General features: G+C 44.5%; 1 protein-coding gene across 2 annotated transcripts in view; it reads right to left on the reverse strand.

The window, feature by feature from the left end:
* Nucleotides 1-23,053, reverse strand: part of EIF2D (eukaryotic translation initiation factor 2D) — a 315,356-nt gene extending 292,303 nt beyond the window's left edge. The window contains exon 1 of one of the 2 annotated variants that reach the window (XM_085624121.1): nucleotides 22,848-23,053. In XM_085624121.1, the coding sequence (XP_085480247.1) occupies nucleotides 22,848-22,903 (56 nt within the window). In that variant the 5' untranslated portion in view covers nucleotides 22,904-23,053. The remainder of the gene's footprint in view (nucleotides 1-22,847) is intronic. The other variant, XM_085624123.1, reaches the window with a different exon arrangement.
* Between the last annotated feature and the right edge of the window lie 735 nt (nucleotides 23,054-23,788).

Consider the following 23,788-nt stretch of genomic DNA (forward strand, 5'->3'; position numbering starts at 1 on the left):
CTGTGTAGGCTGCTAAAATAAGTGTTCTCAGGTAAAGTACCTCTCGTAGCGCGCAGGTGCGTAACCATGAGCTCGTCAGCTCCACCGGCTCAAGGAGTCTGATGTGTTTTTATCGTGTTGGCCGCACAGCGCACTGTGCCACTGCCAACCAGTGCCACGGTGCAAGTGCTCCCTATGTAAAATCTATATGTTGGTTGGATTCCATGATTGGCTTATTTGGTTTACTATCAGACCCCAGTAAAGTGCACCAGGGGTTCCAGGGCGTGTAAATACAAATACCGCTGGTGGGCTTGCAGCACTGGTTGTGCCACCCACAGAAGCGGCCTGGTAAAATGTGTCTAGGTCTGCCATCGCAGAAACTGCGTGCAGTCTGGTACTGCCATGCTGACTGGCAAGTGCACACACTTGCCAGTCCCTAAACCTGCCCTTTACTTCATGTTAGTCACCCCTATGGTAGGCCCAAGGGCAGGGTGCGTTATATCTCAAGGTCGATGGAAGAATAAATGGGTATATATGTGTCTAAATGGATGATTTGTTTTTGAAAAATTGATTGTATAACTGACTGATTAAGTATATCTTAGTGAATACATGGCTTAGTGAGTAATGTTTAAATATGTAAATATCTGTATCAGTCTCTCACTTTGTGTATAAGTGGCTGCATGGGTTGGTAAGTAGCTACATGAGTGTCTATATAGGTTATTAGTTGGTTTTTTGAGTATCAGTATGAGTGTCTGAGTGTCTGTATGGTTCGGTGGGGGGTATTACGTAGTGCATAGGTGCATGAATGAGTAACTCACTGTTTGTATGTGTTGAAGACAGCATGTGTGCAGGACTGTATGGGTGGATGAGTGTGTGCATGGGTGTGTTAGTGAGTGAATGACTGTCTCAATAGTGTCTTCATGAGTAACTACATATGTTTTAAACTAGTATATGTGACTATTGGTTTATATAAGTGAGTATATGTGAGAGTGAGAGATTGGAAGAGATCCTGTATGTTAGACCTGGAACCTTGGCGTGAGTCTCCCTTCCACTTTTTGTCGCTGTGCCTCATGTGTTTTTATCGTGTTGGCCGCACAGCGCACTGTGCCACTGCCAACCAGTGCCACGGTGCAAGTACTCCCTATGTAAAATCTATATGTTGGTTGGATTCCATGATTGGCTTATTTGGTTTACTGTCAGACCCCAGTAAAGCGCACCAGGAGTGCCAGGGCGTGTAAATACAAATACCGCTGGTGGGCTTGCAGCACTGGTTGTGCCACCCACAGAAGCGGCCTGGTAAAATGTGTCTAGGTCTGCCATCGCAGAACCTGCGTGCAGTCTGGTACTGCCATGCTGACTGGCAAGTGCACACACTTGCCAGTCCCTAAACCTTCCCTTTACTTCATGTTAGTCACCCCTATGGTAGGCCCAAGGGCAGGGTGCATTATAAGCATAAGGTAGGACAAGCCCTGATGTGTGTGGCATGTCCTAATAGTGAATTACAGCCATTTTCGTTTTTCACTATTGTAAGGCTACCCTGTTCTCATAGGCCAGAATGGGCTGTTAAGATTATTACATCCTATGATCCTAACATGCCCAGGGAACATGGTAGAAGATCGAGTTTAGTATGCCTGAACTCAGAATAATAAGGTACATCTTTTCGTAAGGTTTATTTTAATATTCTGCGTTTGCAAATGCCACTTTTAGAAAGTTGGCCTTTGCTTGCCTAACCATTTCAGCCCGCCTCTGCGTGATGTGTATCTGCTGTCTGGCTTGTGTGAGTGACAGGGCTGGGGAAACCCAGATGGGCAGGGCTAGGTAGCCTGGTGGTGAATAGAAAGATTGACAGGTAGATGGGTGGGAGGAGTACACCTGGACTCTGAATAGGACTGTGCTCTGCCTCCACAATGCCGGCTCCGTCCCCTGTGGAGCGTCTGATGACTCTGCCCTGCACTCTGAAAGAAGAAGCCTGCATCGCGTCAACAAAGTGCTCCAGAACTGGACTGAACTAGGCAAGGGCCCCCCTGGCCTGGGAGAACAAAAGAAATGTAGTATAAATGTAGGAGCCCTACTCCTAAGAAATCAGATCCACGAAGAATCTCTGCCTGAGGAGGAGGCGCCAGGAAAGCTGTAAGGAGGAAGACTGTCCCTATCCTGGGGGACTGGCCTGCAGTGGTGACCTTGCTGCCAAAGGAGAGAAGAGGAACCTTTTACTAGAGACTTTGCTTTATTTTTATTTTCAAGAAACTTGTGCTTTCAAAAACGATTTTCAAGGGCCTGGAAGCGAGCTTGCCCCCTGAACTGAGCCCCAGGACCATTGGGCTCATCCTGACCTTCACCCGCCCGCCGCTGGACTGTGGTGTTCCTTCCCTCGCCAGAGCTGTGACCCTCGTGCTTGTCAGCCCCTCCTCGAGCCGTGACCGGCTGCTCGGCCACCCCCGCCTTGAGCCGAGCCTCGCTCAATCCGAGCCGCTCCCTCTACGCTGTGCTGGGCTACCCCCATCACCTCGCCCGCTAGAGGCCCGCTGCGCACCTTCACCCCTCCCGCCGGAATCGGTATTGTGAGCAACCCGAAGTCTCGGACGGCCCGGACGTAGTCTACGTACCCGGCTGCCCCGCTCTGCTCACCTGCCCCACCTGAGCACCCCACTCCCCCTGTGAGTCTGAAGGATCAGATCCCCCCCCTCGTAAAGTGTGGGATCCCCGGACGCCGCCTCGTCCTTCTACAAGAGCCGCTGGACGCCCCGCAACCACCTTTGTTGCAAGAAACAAGGTACTGTAACACCTGAACTCGACCGCGAGTTCGCATCGGATCCAGGGTCCGCACCGTTTGTTTTCCCTGTCACCCGACGCGCTCTACCCGGTCGCTGCCTCAGCGCGCTAAGACTTCCAGTTCTCCTTGTTGTCCCGCCTGAAAGAACTTCCGTAAGAACAGAGATTGTGGCCCCACCTTGTCACGTTTATGGGCCTTGTACCAATTCTGCTTAAAAGTACATAAAAGTCTTATTTTTCTATACAACCTGCCTAGAGTCCATTTGTGGTGTGTGGAAATGTGGATTTTCCTGATCAGTTATGTCCCCTATCTTGGACCCCAACGGTTCTATATGCATGTTACAAGTACATGTATGTTCCCTCCAGTTCCAGTTTCTAAGACGCAAACATATGTGTGTCTACCGTCAACATGTTCTCTGTCAGATCCGCCATCAATGGGCTGGATATTCCATTCCTAAGTATAAAAGGCCACCGACTTTATATGGCTAAGTTACTTCATCTTTACAGTTCAGGCGAGTAGGCCCGATTCTGTCCTCAAAGCCTTTCCCTGCTCTCTGTCTCTGACAGCTTCAGCTTGAGCTCGCATCTGTATCCATGAACTTTGTCCTACTCCCTGTGCAGCTAACGGTGCCTGCCTCGGCTAGTTTTCGCCTGTCTGCCAAGAAGTTGTATTTCACCTTCGAATTATCTATTTTGCTCTTCAGCCGATGCATTCCTGTCCAGTGATTTAGGTAAACATTTCCTTTAGCTCACAAGCAAAGGACTCAGCCTTTCCGTCCTCCTGCAAGTGATTCATAGCCCTGTTGCCATGGAAAGTTTTCTGCCCCTCGCATCTCATATAGACACTTAGACGCTTGTACACGCACACAGTCAGTATAGAATAGATTCTGTCCGAGAGTCTCTTCCTTGTGGATAACATAGTTCTTTAAACATAGGATGTTAGATATGATTTGGGATTAGGATGACTTGACCCCAGACTTCTCGTCTCCACATGTAGAGCTGAATGTCAAGTCCCCTTCACCCCCTAGTTGCACGTCAATTACACGTCATGCTGCCGCGCGCGCATCTATGCCAAGTATTATCTTATAGATCCACCTATGTCTGATAATTCTAACCAATCATGTTTCTTTTATTCCTTATTACGCCTAGTTTCGATTATGTCACTGTCACGTCATTTTTCTTATCAAATGTTACGCCTTCTACATTCGTTTCATTGTAATGTACTTATTATAAAAATACATGTCTGTTAATAAATTATTGTACTTCACTTCCTGAACCTTCGTGGTGACGGAACCTGAGGGCCGCGACTCGAGTCGGCCATTTTGAATGGAATAAAGCCCATTAGAAACCTCTTATACCACGGATTCTGCCTCTCGTTATTTTGAGCTATTTTACTTTAATTTAAGATTCCGCATGAAATTCAGTCCGGTAATATTTATTTTATTTACCACATAATGGCGCCCGAACAGGGACACTTTCTCATCTCACGCGCCGGCGGTGCGTTGCAGGCCCGGTCTCCTGCCACAGCTGGACGGACCATAAACGCGTACCAGCAGGATTTCCTGTAAGCTCCCTCCGGTCAAGCGGGGGCGACTGAGGCTGCGATCAACCCAGACGAGGCGGTGAGAAGTGCGAAGTATCCCGACCAGAGCCTAGCTGAGAGAGCAAGATCCGAGGTATACAGAGGCCCACCAGGTTTTCCGAAATTCCGACGTCCAGAGGGTCCGATGTCCGCAGTTATCGAGTCCTGTCCATTCTCTGAGGCCTTCCGTTTCAAGGAGCTACTCGGTGAGTACCATCGCCGGGGAGGCGTGTTGACGCGCACATAGGTTGTGCCGGTCAAGAAGGATTTGGGTACACAAATCCGGTCTGCACTGTTTAGCAGTGTATATGTACTGTTTAGCAGTATATCAAGTATTCCGAAGTATTCAGTTATTGTCAAGAATTCAGCGTGGTGATTAGTCAGGCAGACTGTCATCATTGTCGATCATTGTTATAATGTTTAATGTTTAATGTTTAAAGTATTCAGAAAATGTCTTGCATATTGTGGTATGAATGACTGTTCATTGTTCACTGTTCATTATTGTGTTTCTCGTATTAAGCAAGTTCAAGAGTAAGTATCAGGTCAGTTGTCAATATGCCGCTCTTCTCGAAGTTAAGACAGATTACTACCAGAAAAGGGGTGCTTGAAGAAGCAGTTCCTATTCCTCCTAGAGACACTCCAGGACATTTCATGTACCATAAACATGGCTTAGATGCCATATTGTTTCTTGATCTATGGGTAGATTATACCAAAGGATTACCGGAAAGTCGAAGGTGGCCCATAGCGGGAACCTGGGATGCAGAGTGCATCATGAAAGTGGAGGAAGAGTTATGGAAAAGAAAGGTCAGACAGTCACAGAAAGACGCTGTTGAGTTATGGCGTAAAGAATCTCATAGACGAACAGAAAAAGCACGTAGACAAGAAGAGAGGAGTAAAGAAAGTTCAAATAAAGTTCAAGAAAATCTATTAATTGAGGAAGGTATCCGAGTGAAATCAGAACAAGTAAATAGACAAAGAAATGCTCTTATGAATGGTATGTATCCCCTTCTAGCCGAAGGACTACCTAAGGCTGTTACGGAGGTGCCAAAAGACTTGCCACCCCCATTATTTCCAATTAAGGTACATCCAAAGGGGCATCCCAGAACCGCAGAAGATGTTTTTCTTTCCTCATATCTAGACGATGCAGCCCCCGAGTATGCTAACGCCACACCACATAGAACGTCTGGCGGAGGGGTTCAACGTCAGGATCAGGTATCTGTCCCCGTGCAACAGCAAGTCCCGACGCAAGCTTCGGCAAGCACATCTGTTTCCGCATCTGTCTCCGCAGTCGACTCTACAGGGGTATCGACGCCCATAGTTGCTGTATCACGTTCGACGAACCCTTTCACACCCGACGCCCCAGATGGGGCCACGGGAGGTGCTAGCAGTATTTTTACACCACCTAGAATAAATAAACTTGTTTTTCAAGAGTCAGCACATTCACGTACACCTAAGTTCGTAAATGAACGTACGCTTAAGGAACTTCTTGTAAATTGTAGATATGACCCGGTGGTTGGTAAAGAGGACGAAATGGTCCTGGCATCATTACGTATCAGACGAGCCGCAGAGTATTTAGCAAGGCTACCAGGGATGGCTACGCATCTAGATAACATATATCATTTTGTTCAAACAGGACGAGATCCAGGATGTATTAACAGAGCTATGGAATTCCAGAAAGTAGAGATACAAGGGGAACTGTTACGTTTCCTCATAAACTGTGTGATCAGAAATCAAGATCGTCCGGGGGTAGACCGGAATGCAATGCTTATTCTTACAAGATGGAGTCAGAATATATCAGAAGGGAGACACGATAAGCAAAATTGTATAATAGCCATGTGCCGAAAAATACGTAAAGAAATAGAGCGTATTCATGAAGAGAGATTGGGAACAGACGAGTTTGAGCAAGATGAAGTGTCCGAATCAGGGGACTCTGCAAGACAGTCAGAGACCATAGCCTATGTAGGCAGAGGAAGATCTTGTGAAAATACTAGATGTTTTTCTGATCCAATACACTCTGTATGTCCAAATAATAGCAGAACGTATCCGACGCCTGTAATAAATCTGAAATCTCCTGAACATTCGTTTCAAGCCGCAGATAAAATACTACGAGAACGAAGGGGTTATCACCTCCTCGATTCCATGGATGAGCAAGAATTAGCCAGATCAGCCGTTCACTGGATTGTTAGTCCTGAAAAATACGGTGATGAGACCGTAGCACACACGTTTCTCAACCTCAGTACAGATGAACAACGTTTAGCTGGAATCTATATGATTCAGCAACTCCTCATATTATATAAGAGCCAACATGCTGACCCTGGTCCTTTACCTGATATATTAACGGAACTACTCACAAACAGATGGAGAGGTTCTAGTAATAAGCTAATTAAAGAGATATTAGTGTCACGTAAGCAGTACGTCTTTTTTGTAAATCCAGATTCTCTCTCCCTGCCCCCCAGAGAAAGAGCACCGTACTACATGGATAGACAAAATCCTTTACGGGAAGTGCACCCAATAAAAGGCGAAGACAATGAGTTTCACCGTGTATTTGTTTACACACCCATATCAAAAATGGAATTATTAGAAATGAAGAAAGTAGTACCTAGTCATGACAAAGACCCAGCGGGTTTCCACCGAGAAATTAAAGACATGTTACTGATGGGAGAGTACACCTTTCCTGATATTATGACGATTTTAAAAGTGCTTTTACCTGCTGGCATATATGAAAAACTGAAAGAAAAAGAGTGGGAAGTGGGAGACCAAAAGATAGACTGGACAGCATTAGCAGAGGAAGAAAGGGGCCGAGCCGCAGGTTCAGGGCTCGGAGATAAAGTTAAACTATTACCAGGTTTACTAGTACAGGTACTGCCACGTTTATTAACTACAAAAAAGGAAGATTGGGGTGCAATCACAGCCTGTAAACAAAAGCAAGATGAAGACACAAGCGATTATTATGCTCGATTTGAAAAATGTTTTGGTATAAATAGTGGTATAAAAGCAAGTAGTGACTCATATCCACATTTATTTGTGACAAAATTAGTGGAAAATGCATTGCCTCCAGTGAAGAATAGAATATTGAAATTCGAGAGTACCTGGCAAAGTAACACTCCGTCGCAAATGCTACAAATGTTACAGTATCATCACAATAGAATTAGGGATGAACAAGAACACGAGCATAGACGCATGAAGGATACAAAAATGAAAATGCTAGTTTCTCAGACAGTACCAGCAGATGGTCACAAAAAGGGTGTGACACATTCTGGTGATTCTGCAGTTCCTGTAAAAGGAACCTGCAATTACTGTAAACAACTAGGCCATTATGTACATGATTGTCAAGTCCTGAAACGAAATATAGCTATAGGTATTGCAAAAGAGAGACCACGATTAGTTAGACAAGATCAGGATGAAAAAGGAGCTATGCAGCATGGACAGTCCGTGCCAGTTCAGCAACAGTCTATGCCAGCCTCACAGCAGCCCATACAGTTTGTGCCAGCTGCACCACCGTTGCCTGCTACTGCCACACAAACCACAACACAACAAATGTATCAGACTGCACAGTATGAATACCCTGAGTATCAGCGTTACACATGAACCAGCCTAGAGAGGGAAGTTGACTTACCGCTTATCGAGATTCCGGTAGATCAAGAAGGACCTTATGTACATAGTGAATTATTAGGTCAAGATAGAAAATTCTTACTCGATACAGGGGCAAGTCGAACAACCATAAAACGTAGTGAAGTTCCAGGGGCACCCCTCTCAGGCTCTCAAAATGTTTCCCTTGGTTTTTCAGGAAAACCTATTGTTAATGAAGTATCACAGCCTCTACCACTTACGATAGGACCTTTGACACGAATTACAGATTTATTGCTTACTAAATCATGCCCAGAAAATTTGTTAGGAATTAAAACTCTGAAAGCACTAGGAGCCATAATATGTTGTTCTCCGGAAGGAGTAAGGTTGTTTTTGCGTGATTTTAAAGGTCACTATGTGTCTAGAGACATGGATCCCCGACTACAGATTTTACCAGCACATCTATGGGCACAAGGCCCTACGGATGTTGGCTGCATGAACATTACACCCTATCGAGTTACATTGAAAGCAGGAGTGGTACTACCACGAATGCGACAATACAAGTTACCGCATGATGCTGTAGTGGCTTTGTTGAAAATCATTGATGAACTAATTGCCCAGGGAGTAGTTGTAGAAACAGACTCCAATGTATGTAATTCACCGATAATTCCGATTCTTAAACGAACTGATCCTACTGCTCCGCCAGTATACCGATTGGTTATTGATTTGCGTGAACTAAACAAGTGTATTGTACCACAATTCCCTGTGGTCCCTGATATATCATCATTGTTGACAGCAATTGATTCCGAAGCAACATTCTTTACTGTAATCGATCTCAAGAATGCCTTTTTCAGCGTCCCAATAGATCCGGAAAGCCAATACTTGTTCGGATTCAGTTTAAATGGGCGCAGCTTTAAATTCTCACGCGCTCCCCAAGGATTTACAGAAAGCCCCAGCATCTACAGCCAAGCACTGAAACGAGAACTTGACAGTATACACATGCCAGTCAATACTGCACTACTTCAATATGTCGATGATCTGCTGATCACCGCGAGAAGCGAGCCAGAATGTGAAAAAGCTTCTCTGACAGTTTTACATTTCCTAGCCGACAAGGGGCACAAGGTGTCCCCTTCTAAGCTGCAATTCTGTGTTCAGCGAGTTATTTATCTTGGTCACTCGCTGTCCAAGGAGGGAAGGCAGCTTACACCAGATCGTATCCAGTTAATTGCTAACATGTCAATACCCCAGACACAGAAGGAGGTGCGGGCTTTCATAGGCCTCACTTCATATTGTAGGCAGTGGATCCCTCAGTACGCATTTCTAGCAAAACCACTCATTCAGTTAACCACACAGGAGGCAGCCACATCGACTGTTCTCCCTTGGACTCAGGAACATACACAAGCTTTTGAAAGCCTAAAGGAAGCTTTATGTCAAGCACCTGTTTTAGCAACACCATGTTATAGCAAACCTTTTACACTCTTTGTTACAGAACGCGAAGGTACTGCCTTGTCAGTACTCACTCAGGATCAAGCAGGATCACGCAAGCCATGTGCTTATTTTTCCAGTACATTAGATCCCGTAGCTCAGGCTTTGCCTGCATGCCTGAAATCAGTGGCAGCGACAGCTTTAGCAATCAGACAAAGCGATGCCATAGTATTGGGACACCCATTGACAGTTCAAGTACCACATGCAGTAGAGGTTCTTGTGAACCGAACACAAACACAACACTTGACCATAGCAAGACTTACCGGTTATGAACTGACATTGTTTCAACCACACATAGAGATCCGACGGTGTAATACATTGAATCCTGCTACACTATTACCTGTAATTGGAACAGACCCACTAGCTCATGATTGTGTTGAAATCATTGAAATAAAGACGAAACCTAGACAAGACTTGACAGACGTTCCATTGTTAGATCCAGACCTGACGTTGTATGTAGACGGATCATGCATGAGAGCAAGTACAGGAGATTTAGTGGCCGCGTATGCAGTCACAACAGACACTGAAGTTATTGAGACACATTGTATAGATATTCTGTCAGCCCAAGCAGCAGAACTTATTGCTCTAACGCAAGCCTGTATTCAAGCCACAAATAAGAAAGTTAATGTATACACTGACTCACGTTATGCATTCGGAGTTGTACACGACTTCGGTGTGCTGTGGCGAGAGAGAGGTTATCTAACGTCCCATGGTGCCCACATTCAGCACGGACCCCTCATTCATGCCTTGTTAGACGCAATACATCTACCCACTGCTATATCGATTATGAAATGTAAAGCACACACGAAGGTTACTGATACCATTTCTCAAGGCAATGATTTAGCTGACAGAACAGCTAAACAGACTGCTCAGAATCGCACGTTAGACATGACAAAGCCAATAGTTCAGACACCAACACAGTGTATGACAATTAAGGATCCCACACTTGACGTAATTGACATACAGACACATGCCACAGCAGAAGAAATAAAGAAATGGACTGAACTAGGAGGGATCCAGACAGATCAAGGATGGATGACGAAGGAGAAATCTGTATGGTTTCTCCCCGATTCCATGGTTCAAGCCATTATAGCTACAGTTCACAGTCCAGCACATTTAGGAGAGAAGGCTATGCTAGACAGCATTCAGCACATTTGGTTCAACAAACATTTACGAGCAGCAGCTAAACAAAAAGTTCGTACCTGTATGATATGTTGTCAGTTTAATCCAGGAAAGAGTGTTCCCGTAGAGCAGGGTGGATTTCAGCCTCCTGACCATCCTTTTGAAGTCCTCCAGATGGATTATATTCAGATGGAACGTTGTCGAGGATTCAAATATGTCCTCGTAGTTGTCTGCGCTCTCTCCCGTTGGACAGAGGCGTATCCCGTATCAGATTACACTGCCTCGACTACTGCCAAGCAGCTAGTTCGAGAATTCTTCCCACGGTACGGTTTACCACGTGTTGTATATTCAGATAACGGTCAGCCTTTTTCATCCGAATTAATGAAACATGTCTCACTCCTGTTGGGATATCAGTGGAAATTCCACTGTGTCCGACACCCCGAAGCAGCAGGTCTCGTAGAAAGACATAACCAGACACTGAAAATCAGACTGTCCAAAATATGTAGAGAGAAAGGTGTCGACTGGATAGTAGCATTACCAGTTGCACTCTTTTACATGAGAATGGTAGCACACTCTAGAACAGGGCTATCCCCGTATGAGGTGATCTTTGGTAGACCGCCGAATATGTGGGGGACGCCTATACCACGTAAAATAACTGATGTTGACTGTAATATGCTGACAGATTACCTGGCTTCCTTGATGTCTGCACTACAATCTTCTCGTTCACAGGTAGCTGCAGCCTTTCCCGACAACACTGAGGCGAAACCCCATGACGTTGTTCCGGGTAATCTTGTCTTTGTGAGAAATTTCGACAGGAAGAGTCAATTGGAGCCCAGGTGGAAAGCACCCAAGTTGGTCCTGTTGACCACAAGAACAGCCGTGAAGATCGAGGGACGAAAAGGGTGGATTCATTCCAGTCACGTAAAAAAATTTCATGGACTTCCTCCTGACACAGACAGTACTGCCCGTGTGTCTTCCCCCATAGACTCAAAGCTACCTTTGGCTGAGGCCAGTAGCACCGAACTCTATAAACAGAAACTCAGGTCCAGATCTAAACTGTCGGACGATTTGATTGTTTAAGTCCTCTCCAAGGTGAAGCGGTTGAATCTGTCCCGACATGTACCCCTTAGGTCTGAATCATGTAGAGTCCAGAATCATAAAGAAACGACATGCTTATTGTAAATTACTGCGTAACCACTGTATTGTGACATTATTAATTTTGTTTTTATTGAGTTTTTTAATAGTTATTGCAAGTATATTGTTGCATATGTATTATCCTGTTTCTAAACGTGTTTTCAATATAACTGATGAACATTCTTTTAGTGACCTACCGCCACATGAATTATCCTATAGACTTGCGCTGCGTAATAACACATTCATTAGTATGTTACATCATTCCCATCAGACTAGTAATGCGACCAATTGTTGGGTGTGTGGCCGACTCCCTCCCTATCAGAATAACAAAGGAGTTCTGCCTTTCTTTCCACATCCGTTCACACACAATGGCTCCTGTGGAGCATGGTTTAGTTTATTAAATTCCATAGACCCAGACACAGCAGTTTATCAACAACATTGGATATGGGGAAATCTGAATCTAGTTTTATTCAAAGTCTGTCACCCTAATAAGGAGGGTCACCTCAGTAGAACAGGAACTGATCTAGAAAATGAAGTGTATAAATTAGGTAATTTTACACCTAATCTTATGATTTTGAATGTCAAATCCGAAGTTGAACTAATTCTGCCCACTATGTCAGTATTTCCAGTTAAGGGTGAATTATGTGTTAGAAAAGTTGGTTCCAAACACATGGGCCATAGCCAATGCGTTACTACAGTAGAATATAGTGATCAAGGTAAATCTTCATTTAGAGCTTCTCGCCATTCCTACTTCATATGTGGTCAGACTGCATATATGCGTCTGCCTCTAGATTGGGATGGTACCTGTTACATAGCATTCCTTTTGCCACCTGTTTTCCTAGCTCCCCCTGATTATTATCGAAATGTTCATTTAGTACACAATAGAGAGCAAAGAGATCTCCCAGTTGTCGATTATACTGAGACATCATGGGACAAGTATGTAGATTTCAATAAAGGTATCTTTCCCTATATAGGTACTATATCAAATAGTAAGCTGATACGCAGACTCACCAAGACTCTTGAAGCTGTAGTAAACGAGACTATAGCCGCCCTAGGCAATCTGACAGAGGAACAATCAGTGATGAGAATTGTTGTTCTCCAGAATCGTCTTGTCCTTGACGTCATCCTGGCCGATAGGGGCGGAGCTTGCAGGGTCATCGGATCCAGCTGCTGCATATTCATACCAGAAAATTCGCCATCTGTATATAAAGCTATAACACGCCTTCATAAGATTGTAAGCCAGATACACGAGAATACAGGCACTTGGACGTGGTCCGGGTGGTTTTGGAGTGTGATATCAGCCTGGGGATGGAGAGTTCTATCCTTCCTAGGTATTGGCCTTCTTATGCTCTTCAGTTGTTGTCTATGCCTACAATGTGGACCAGCGATTTGTGGTCTGTGTGCCACATCGTGTATCCCACATCAAGGTTTTCGCTCAAGATCCCGGAAGAAGAAAGAAGAAGAAATGATGCTCCATGAGCAAATCAATGGAATGATGAAGATTGATGTCTCGTGAAGGGCAAGAAGGGGACAAGGAGGGAATGTGGAAATGTGGATTTTCCTGATCAGTTATGTCCCCTATCTTGGACCCCAACGGTTCTATATGCATGTTACAAGTACATGTATGTTCCCTCCAGTTCCAGTTTCTAAGACGCAAACATATGTGTGTCTACCGTCAACATGTTCTCTGTCAGATCCGCCATCAATGGGCTGGATATTCCATTCCTAAGTATAAAAGGCCACCGACTTTATATGGCTAAGTTACTTCATCTTTACAGTTCAGGCGAGTAGGCCCGATTCTGTCCTCAAAGCCTTTCCCTGCTCTCTGTCTCTGACAGCTTCAGCTTGAGCTCGCATCTGTATCCATGAACTTTGTCCTACTCCCTGTGCAGCTAACGGTGCCTGCCTCGGCTAGTTTTCGCCTGTCTGCCAAGAAGTTGTATTTCACCTTCGAATTATCTATTTTGCTCTTCAGCCGATGCATTCCTGTCCAGTGATTTAGGTAAACATTTCCTTTAGCTCACAAGCAAAGGACTCAGCCTTTCCGTCCTCCTGCAAGTGATTCATAGCCCTGTTGCCATGGAAAGTTTTCTGCCCCTCGCATCTCATATAGACACTTAGACGCTTGTACACGCACACAGTCAGTATAGAATAGATTCTGTCCGAGAGTCTCTTCCTTGTGGATAACATAGTTCTTTAAACATAGGATGTTAGATATGATTTGGGATTAGGATGACTTGACCCCAGACTTCTCGTCTCCACATGTAGAGCTGAATGTCAAGTCCCCTTCACCCCCTAGTTGCACGTCAATTACACGTCATGCTGCCGCGCGCGCATCTATGCCAAGTATTATCTTATAGATCCACCTATGTCTGATAATTCTAACCAATCATGTTTCTTTTATTCCTTATTACGCCTAGTTTCGATTATGTCACTGTCACGTCATTTTTCTTATCAAATGTTACGCCTTCTACATTCGTTTCATTGTAATGTACTTATTATAAAAATACATGTCTGTTAATAAATTATTGTACTTCACTTCCTGAACCTTCGTGGTGACGGAACCTGAGGGCCGCGACTCGAGTCGGCCATTTTGAATGGAATAAAGCCCATTAGAAACCTCTTATACCACGGATTCTGCCTCTCGTTATTTTGAGCTATTTTACTTTAATTTAAGATTCCGCATGAAATTCAGTCCGGTAATATTTATTTTATTTACCACAGGTGCATGTGATGATTCCGCTGTGTCTATAATGCCGAGTGCTTAACCGTGTACGCCCTGAAGTTTAGCCTTGATTGCTCGCGCCACGCACCTAGAGGGTGAGCAGGGGTCATTCTGAGGAGCCATCCTTCGCCCTGACTAGAAGTAAAGGGTCCCAGCTTGTCGCTGGTACTCACCTGCGCCAACCAGAGCCCCCTCATTTCTAACACTGTATGAATAAGTATGTGTTTCTAGAAGTGATTGTTTAAAAGACTAAGTATGTGTAAGTTTCTGTAGAAGTAAGTGTGGTGGTGTGTGTATAACTGTATATGCAAGTAAATGGATGTTTGATTCTTTATTAGCATGAGTGACTATGTGTGTGAGTAACTCTATGGATGAGTGGCGTTGTGTAACAGGATGTATAGGTGTATGAGTACATATGATGAGTGAGTACATGTTTGAGTGACTGTATAGGACTGTTGGTGAATGAGTGGATGTGTATGTGGATCTTAGAATTACTGAATAGGTTGTTGTAACTGGTATTGGTATATCCATTGTTTTGAAAATTTTAGTTTCTATTTTTGAATGCGTGTATCAAAGGTTATATTAGGGGGAGAGGAGGTCTGCCACTTTATCACACAAGGATGATGTCATCAGTGATGTCATCAGTGATGTCATTTGAGATGTCATCAGTGATGTCATGAGTGATGTCACTGACCATGTCATGAGTGATGTAATATGTGACGTCATCAGCAGTGCATTGCGGGCGCGCAAGTTATAGTTAGCTGAACTAACTATAACGGGGGAATTTCAATGGTTTTGTACGAGTAAAAAGTCCAGCTAACTATAACGCCCCTGAAACCTATGTTTTTTTCAGTGAATTTCTAAGGTTTTTTAAATGCTAATTCCTAACTATAACGTGCCTGAAACCTATGGTTTTTTCAGTGAATTTCAAAGGTTTTTTAAATGCAAATTTCTAACTATGCCTACAGAGATAGGACATGTGAAGAAAGAAGAGAAAACGCACAGAAAGAAAAAAAAGTAATGCTGAAAGAAGCAACAGAAGTCTTCAAAAACGAAGAAAAGTGCAGGAAGAAGGATAACATGCAGAAAGAACAAACAGAAGAGCAGAAAGAAGCCTTGTTGCAAAATCATCCTGTACCCTCAACTTTTTCAGACAGATACTGGTGGTAACTGAGTCTGACTAACCAGTCCTAGAGCCAGTGCTATGTTAAAAGACACTCAGAATTCAGTGAAAACACCTACATACACTAGGGAACACTATGCGTTGGGGTGCCCCTGTGATTAGCATGACCTCCTCTGTAAGCCCCTAGTATATAATAGAGCATATAATAGAGCAGGGGTTTAAAACTCCACAGGGCGTGTTTGCACACGTCACCTCAGGCCCCGTCCCCTCCCTTCCCCACTGTGTAAACACGCCCTGTGGCCATTTTAAGTTGGAAGATTAAGTCCCCTTGATTCCTGAGGGTCCCTACGGTCCAACTAGACCACTAGGTACCTCCAGTAAGCGCCACAGAGCTGCGTTGCAGAGAGATGTAAAAAGGGGCACGGCCTAGACCACCTCTCTGCAACGCAGCGCAGTGGCGCTTACTGGAAGCACCTGGTGGGCTAGTTGGCCCCCAGGGTCCCTCAGGATTGAAGGGGAATTATTTCCCCAAATTAAAACGCACCACAGGGCGTGTTTGCACATGTCACATCAGGCCCCGTCCCCTCCCTTCCCCACTGTGTAAACACGCCCTGTGGCCGTTTTAAGTTAGGAGATTAAGTCCCCTTGAATCCTGAGGGACCCTAGGGGCAAAATAGCCCACTAGGTACGTCCAGTAAGCGCCATTGCAGAGAGGTGTAAAAAGGGGCACGGCCTGCACCACCTCTCTGCAACGCAGAGCAGTGGCGCTTACTGGAAGCACCTGGTGGACTAGTTGGCCCCCAGGGTCCCTCAGGATTGAAAGGGAATGATTTCCCCAACTTAAAACGCGCCACAGGGCGTGTTTGCACACGTCACCTCAGGCCCCGTCCCCTCCCTTCACCACTGTGTAAACGCGCCCTGTAGCCGTTCTAAGTTGAGAGATTAAGTCCCCTTGTATCCTAAGGGTCCCTAGGGTCAAACTAGCCCACTAGGTACCTCCAGTAAGCGCCACAGAGCTGCGTTGCATAGAGGTGTAAAAAGGGGCGTGGCCTCAGAACACCTGTCTGCAACGCAGCTCCCTGGCGCATACTGGAGATAACTGTTGGGCTAGTTGGCCCTCAGGGACCCTCAGTATTGAAGGGGAATTAATTCCCCAACTTACAACTGGCCAGGGAGCGCGTTTGCAGAGTGCTGCAAGGAGGGGGCATGGCCTCCGGCGCGATGCCTGTCTTTTATTTATTTTATTTTTTTTAAGAAGGAGGCCTGTGTGGCCCCCCTTCTTTTTCTAATTTATTGGCCCTGGGGACCCCATCCCCCAGGGCCTGCACCCTAATTTTTTTTGTTGAAAAAAATAAATTTGGAAGGGGGCCGCGTGGCCCCCCCACCCAAGGCCTTAATCGGCCCCGGGGGACCCAACCCCCGGGTCATGGCCTTTTTTTTTCAATTCTTTAGGAGGGGGGCTGCGTTGTCCCCCTCCTCAGGCCACTTATGGCCCCAGGGACCCCATCCCCCTGGGCCGGCCTTTGTTTTTTATTATTTAAAAAAATATATATATTTATAGAAACACCTAGGACATGCTGGACAAACCGTATGTACCTATCACCATGACGATTTGCGTGATATTCATTAAAAGGCGACTATGCATACAATGAATCCACGTGGAATATATTTACACCGCTAGTGAAGCTCTGACGTGTCTGACGCCTTAACGTGCCTAATCCCGGCGCCCCCGCCGGTGGGTACTCTCCAAGTAGACACCCTTGTCATTTATTTATACAAACATGGGTAGCTATTGACGGGCACATTTAATACACACGCACACCAAGCCATTCAAAGGGGATTCGACAAAAATTCGACCAAACTATGCAAGAAACCCCCCTCACGGTTAATAAAACACACATCCACTGCCGGATGTGTAATACTTTTTATTTTACTCTCTGGAAAGGAGATGAACCTCACTTGAGAGTCACAGCGTGCTCCTGAATGAGCACAATGCTGTGTTACACCCACCAGTGCCCGCCGAGTGCCACACACCTCTGTGTTGTATTCCACCAGCTAGTGCGTATGCTATGACACTCTCTAACCCATGTGCATTGTAACACCACCCCGTGAAAATGTCATGCCACACTTGCCTTCGCACGGGTTATATTCCTCGATGCCTATGTTCTAACGCACAGCGCTATGCCATACATATTACAATCTGGGATCCATATCTTTGTCACAGTGCATATGCAACGTTACACTCCCCAGAACATATTTTATATTACAAATTTAGAGACTAGTTAGGTTACACAACACTGGCCTGTGCATATTACACTCCAAGGCGCATATCGCATAGCACGCGCTAGTGCCTGTGCTATCTCGCGCTCTCCAATGGATCTGTCATTGCGCACAATGTATTGCATATTATATTTCACGCCCGGTTCATCTTATATCACACTTTTTGGTGCATAGTTTATACCATACACTATATCTAGTTTTCATTTTCAATCGTGCTCTCAGGACTATGTTCTATATAACACTGCGTCCACCTACCCTTTTCACGGGCATTACATTTTGCGATGGGGGGTGGAGGGTCAGGGGGTGTTTCTGCCAAGTGAGCCCGGAGTCACAGTCACAAACGTCCTCTTCTTCCTGAATAAAAGTGAGATTATGCTGCATACTTGTTCATATTTTAAGTAGTTTGCACAGACACACATTTTAAAAACAATTAAGTTCCTAATACCCACCTTCTCTGAACAGTTAGCTTGCTGCCCCATCCACCTCCTCCCTATCCTCTGTTGTCTGAATCCATGGACTAGCCTCCTCCCTCCTGCCATGCATGGTCTGATGTGCTGCCACTGCCCTCCATTTAGCATGATGTACCAGTCCACTCCTCCTGCCCTCCATTGCCCAATTATATGGCCCATCATTGACCTCCTGCTTAGCCTCTGTGCTTAGCTTGCTGCCCCTATTCTCCTTCCCCCTGCCCTCCAATGTCTTTGTGCATGCTCCTGCTCCGTCCTTTTTGCCCACCATGTTCCACGGACCTGCCACTCCTATCTACTCTGAGTGTTCTGTTGAGCTGCCACTCCCCTCCCACCTGCCTAGCATTGTCAGATGACTGTAACCTGTCCCTTCCACGTCCACCCTGCCTGTCCACATGCCATGCCCCTATCCCCTTCCTCCTGTCCTCCATGGTCCATTTTACTGCCACACCCTTCTGCCCTCCCTAGTCTGTTGTGCTGCAACTGCTCCTCCTGCCTGCCCCATGCGGTCTGTTGTGAGGCCCCTTCCCCTGAACTCTCTTGTCTGTGCCCTGGTCCTGACCCTCCCTTCTATCCTCCATGGTCCTTTGTGCATGCCCCTGTACCCTCCTTCTTGCCCATCATAGCCATTGTGCTGCCACTAACCCTCCCGCTTGCCATGCATGGTCTTCTGTGCTGCCATGGCCCATCCCACCTTCCCTGTGTGGTCAGCTAGCTGCCCCTGAGCCCCTCCCACCTTCCCTCCATGGTCGTGTGTATGCCATCATAGTCTCACTGTTGCTCTCCATGGTGTGTCTTGTTTCTAGGGCCCATCCTGCCTGACCTCCATGGTCATCTTGCTGCTCCTGCCCCCTTGCCCCCAGCCCTCTGTTTCCATGTGCAGACCCCTATTCCCTCCCTCCTGGCTTGTCTGTTCCATTGTAATGCCCCTGATCCGTCCCTCCTGCCCTTTATGGTCTGTTATGCTGCAGCTTTCTCTCCTGTCTGTCCATTATGGTCAGCTACCATTGCCTCTTTCCCCATTGTTCTCTGTTGTCCATGTGCATGGTCCTGTCCCCTCCCTATTGCTTTCTATGGATTGTTGTGCTGCACTCCCGTCACGCATGCCCTTTGTGGTGTATTGTGCTGCTGTAAACCCTGATGCCTGCCCAGTAGGGTCAGTTTGGTGCACCTTTCCATGTCCCTCCTGTCCTCTGTTATCAGAGTCCATGTCCCTACCCCAATTCCTCCTGCCTACCATGATCCAATGTACCATACTTGCGAACATTTTGAACTTGGTAAGAGGGAGATTTTGAAAAAAAACTGGGGTATTGATTTTCTCCTTTGAGTTACATTGAAAAAGAGGAGATTGTAGACAGGAGACAGATCAAATAAATCCCATTTGAGCTTAAAAACATTGGACGTTTCCTGGCTGAAACGGGTCTGTTGGCATGTATGGTTATACTACCACTGCCTCTTCCTTCTGCCCACAATGGTCTATTATATTGCCACAGCCTCTTTTGCCAGTTCTGTATTGTTGGTTTGTTGCCCCTGCCCCGCTTTCCACTGCCCTCCATTGACTGTTGTGCTGCCACTGCCCTTCCTGCCTGCCCAGTGTGGTCAAATTGTTGCCTCTGCACTCTCCTACTTGCCTTCAATTTTCAGAGTCCGTGCCCCTGGCCTCTGCCACTCAACAGTATCCTAATGAACAACTAAATTGCTAACATTCTATATTTATTACAAAAGTGTGGAACGCCTGATGTCATCTTGATGTAATCAAAACTGTAATACCTAGAGCATTTCCTTTAGAAATTACATATATGAGAGGGTCTTATTTGCATCAAACTTATGGTTAGTGCTCTAAAAAACTAAAATGAGGACATAGTCTCTGAGTTTTCAAATAGCGACAAGGAACTTTTAAATTATTTGTAATTTTTATGTTTTTTTTGTCCAGTTGACCACTTGATTAAATGTTGCACTTAGGGGAGAGGATGTGGTGTTACTTCCGGAGCTGCAGACTTTGCAACTGGGGAACCAGGTGGGAGTTTCTGATTCAGCTCAACATTCTGTGATTCTGGTCAAATCACTTAATCTTCCCATGTCTACAACCAAAATGAATTTGATCTAGTGTGATGTAACCAATGCTCATGTAAAGCACTCCAATACCTGACAAGTCTGCACTCTATAAAACTGCAAATACACAAAAAATAAGTGTTTTGCACACTTCTGTCATTGGGCTACATGTGGGCTACATCTGGGTGATATTTGTGCTGCATTTGGGCTCTTTTGTCTCTGGTGGCCATCTTGGGAGATTTATTTGTTATGAAGTTTCCTAATTTCCTCATTTACTGCAGTCTCCTCAGTAGGAAATGCTTTCAGTTTTTTACTTTGATTCCATCAAGAAGGTATTCAGATATGTCACACATTTGCCATAAATTCTGAATGTTAGCAATCTAGTTGCTCATTAGATCACTGTAGTAAAGCTACTGCTCACCAGGGAAGTCTGCTGCTGGTATTGAAAGTGCATGTTTCAGTCTGCATGTCAGAATTGTTTAATGAATTAGAAGAGGATTTGAGAAGTCACTCAAAATGTGCCCTAATTTTTCTTTCTGCAGCACTAATCATAATTTCTATGACAAAATGAACCCCCTCATTTTGTTCCTTTTTAAATTAAATGTTTTAAGTGTTACCACTTTATTCCAATCAAGATGGCTTCAGGTGTGCCATACTTTTGTCATAAGTAAGACTGTTAGCGCTCTAGTTGTTCGTTAGAACACTCTGGGACATTCTGTCATTGGGCTATACTTGGGCTACATCTGGGTGATATTTGGGCTACATTTGGGCTCTTTTGTCTCCGGTGGCCATTTTGGGAGACTTATTTGTTATTAAGTTTCCTAATTTCTTCATTTACTACAGTCTCCTCAGTAGGAAATACTTTCAGTTTTTTACTTTGATTCCATCAAGAAGGCATTCAGATGTGTCACACATTTGCCATGAATTCAGAATGTTAGCACTCTAGTTGTTTATTAGATCACTGTAGTAAAGCTACTGCTCACCAGGGAAGTCTGCTGCTGGTATTGAAAGTGCATGTTTCAGTCTGCATGTCAGAATTGTTTTATGAAATAGAAGAGGATTTGAGAAGTCACTCAAAATGCGCCCTAATTTTTCTTTCTGCAGCACTAATCATACTTTCTATGGCAAAATGAAACCCTCATTTTGTTTCTTTTTAAATTAAATGTTTTAAGAGTTACCACTTTATTCCAATCAAGATGGCTTCAGGTGTGCAATACGTTAGTCATAAGTATGACTGTTAGCGCTCTAGTTGTTCTTTAGAACACTCTGGGAAGCTGCAGTAGAACACAAAGGAATCAACTGACAGTCTCTGCCCTTGTTGGATGTACATGTTTTACTGAGAATGTCAGACTTCATTCTCACATGACTGAGAAAGATAATGTGAATTTACAGAAAATATGCTCTCAGTTTAGCTTATAGATCACCTTCCAAACCTCTGTGGGAAAAGCATGAGAAAATAGTTTTCTCTCAAACATGATTCATGATATCACAGCAGAAGGCTTTTTCACATGGTAAAATCACCTTAGAACACACCACAATTCCTAAAATGAGTATGGTACCATCAACAAATTATTTATAATGTAACTAAAGTCTTAAAACCTTCTATTAACTGCAATGCTTTTTAATGAGGTGCTATCATGTATATTGGTCCCAAGATGGCTGCAAACACTTCTTGGATGAAGTACTGACAGCCAATCAGATCTCAAGATGAGATGCGTGGTTAGGCTCTGCCCAGATATATATGTGATTTTGGTTTTGATCTTCTCAGGAACTACTGAACAGATTGACAACAATCAAGCAAAAGGCACGAGTCTGAACTGAGGACTACATCTTTGCCAAATCTGGTGTAATTCCGTTCAGCAGTTCGGGCTGTAGCTGCGTCAACAGGTCCTATGGGAAAATGCGTTTTGGGACCCCCCTTTTTTTCTCGGCCCCCGCTTGACGAATCACCGTGAAATTTTCAGTATAGGAGCGGACCGGAGCTGGCCAAAAGTTTGGAGAATTTCGCGAAGATTCGTCAATCGGCGCCAACGTTATTCCAAATAGAATGTTGCGGATTTCCTATGGAAAATAGGTCCTAACTATACCTACTGGCGACTGCCAGTAGGTAATATATATATATATATATATATATATATATATATAATTATTTATTTAAAGGGGCTTTAATCCATGTGTTTTCATCCACTAGTATGTTAAAATTAAAAAAATCGAGGCTAACGCCAGACCTAGCAAGTAGTACGACAAAACACCATTTTCCAGTAACATACAGAAAAGACGCCAGGACTCCATTGAGTAGACAGACAACTGCATAACAGCTCCCTGAAAACAAAAGTACTTTAAACTTCTCAAATACGCCCAAAACATATTTGAAGCTGCTGCAATTTGAAAAATCAGATTTACACATTTTGACAGTAAGCATACGTCACCAGAATATCTGACATCTACGATCAGAACGTGAGTTTTCTGGATAAAGCATTGAGCTCCAATCCTACTAACTAGAAGATGTGTATACTAAGAAATCACTAATCAATCCCTAGAGCGAACTCCAGAACTCACCGGTCTGAGCCTTTAATGGCGGTGCTGGATTTAACCCTAAAGGCTTTGGCGAACATGTCTTGTCTGTCCTGGGTTTCTTTGTGTTACTGAGATGTCGAAAAACCTTCGGGAGAAGCACAAATTGATCAATGGTTCTTGATCTTGCTCCACTGCTTGGCCGCTGCCATCTTAGATTGTCATGCCGGAAAAAAAAGCCAACGTCCTGTAAAAAAAAGGACCGAAACAACCCTATTCCTACATAAAGATGTAAACGGATAAAACAGCACAGACATCTTAAAACTCGACAGTTTAAACTCCTATTTCCGAAAAGGAACCTCCCCTATGTATGGTGAAACCTGAAATAATTACGAAAAATGCTCTTCTTTTAACGTATAGCTTGACAGTGCACATGTCGCCAAACCTTATGTATTCAACAGAAGACGACATTCCAGAAGTACTGCTAATCCACTTAGGTTGATTTAGGGGACGCCAGGGTGTGTGGATGCCTGATTAAATGCTGAATACATATCATCACTCCCACCCTAACACGGTTATTAACCACCAAATCAAATAAAAACGTGGCCATTGATTGTATTTCCACAACGTGGAGTTTGATGTATGCGTCTGGGGTGATAGTCTTCCATATGGGAGTGATCAAAAGGAAGCACTAGTATGGAATCAAAAACCTTATTTCGGCAGCAAAAGCAGCCATAAAAGCACAATACAGAAGTTATTAATACATTATCACACCATTACATACAAAATACACGAAACAAGAACAAATGAAAACATAGTGAGAATAAATAATAACAATCACACATTTATTAAAATTTGTTTGCAAAATAATAACCACGTTTAATACCTTGTAAAATTATGTTTCTAGGGTTTTAACAGACCCATCTAAATATCTAGCCCAATATGAGGAATTGATAAAATGACCCTCTGCAACACGCTTGTGACTC

Source organism: Triturus cristatus, chromosome 1_1 (genome assembly GCF_964204655.1).
Source record: "Triturus cristatus chromosome 1_1, aTriCri1.1, whole genome shotgun sequence".
Lineage (NCBI taxonomy): Eukaryota > Metazoa > Chordata > Amphibia > Caudata > Salamandridae > Triturus > Triturus cristatus.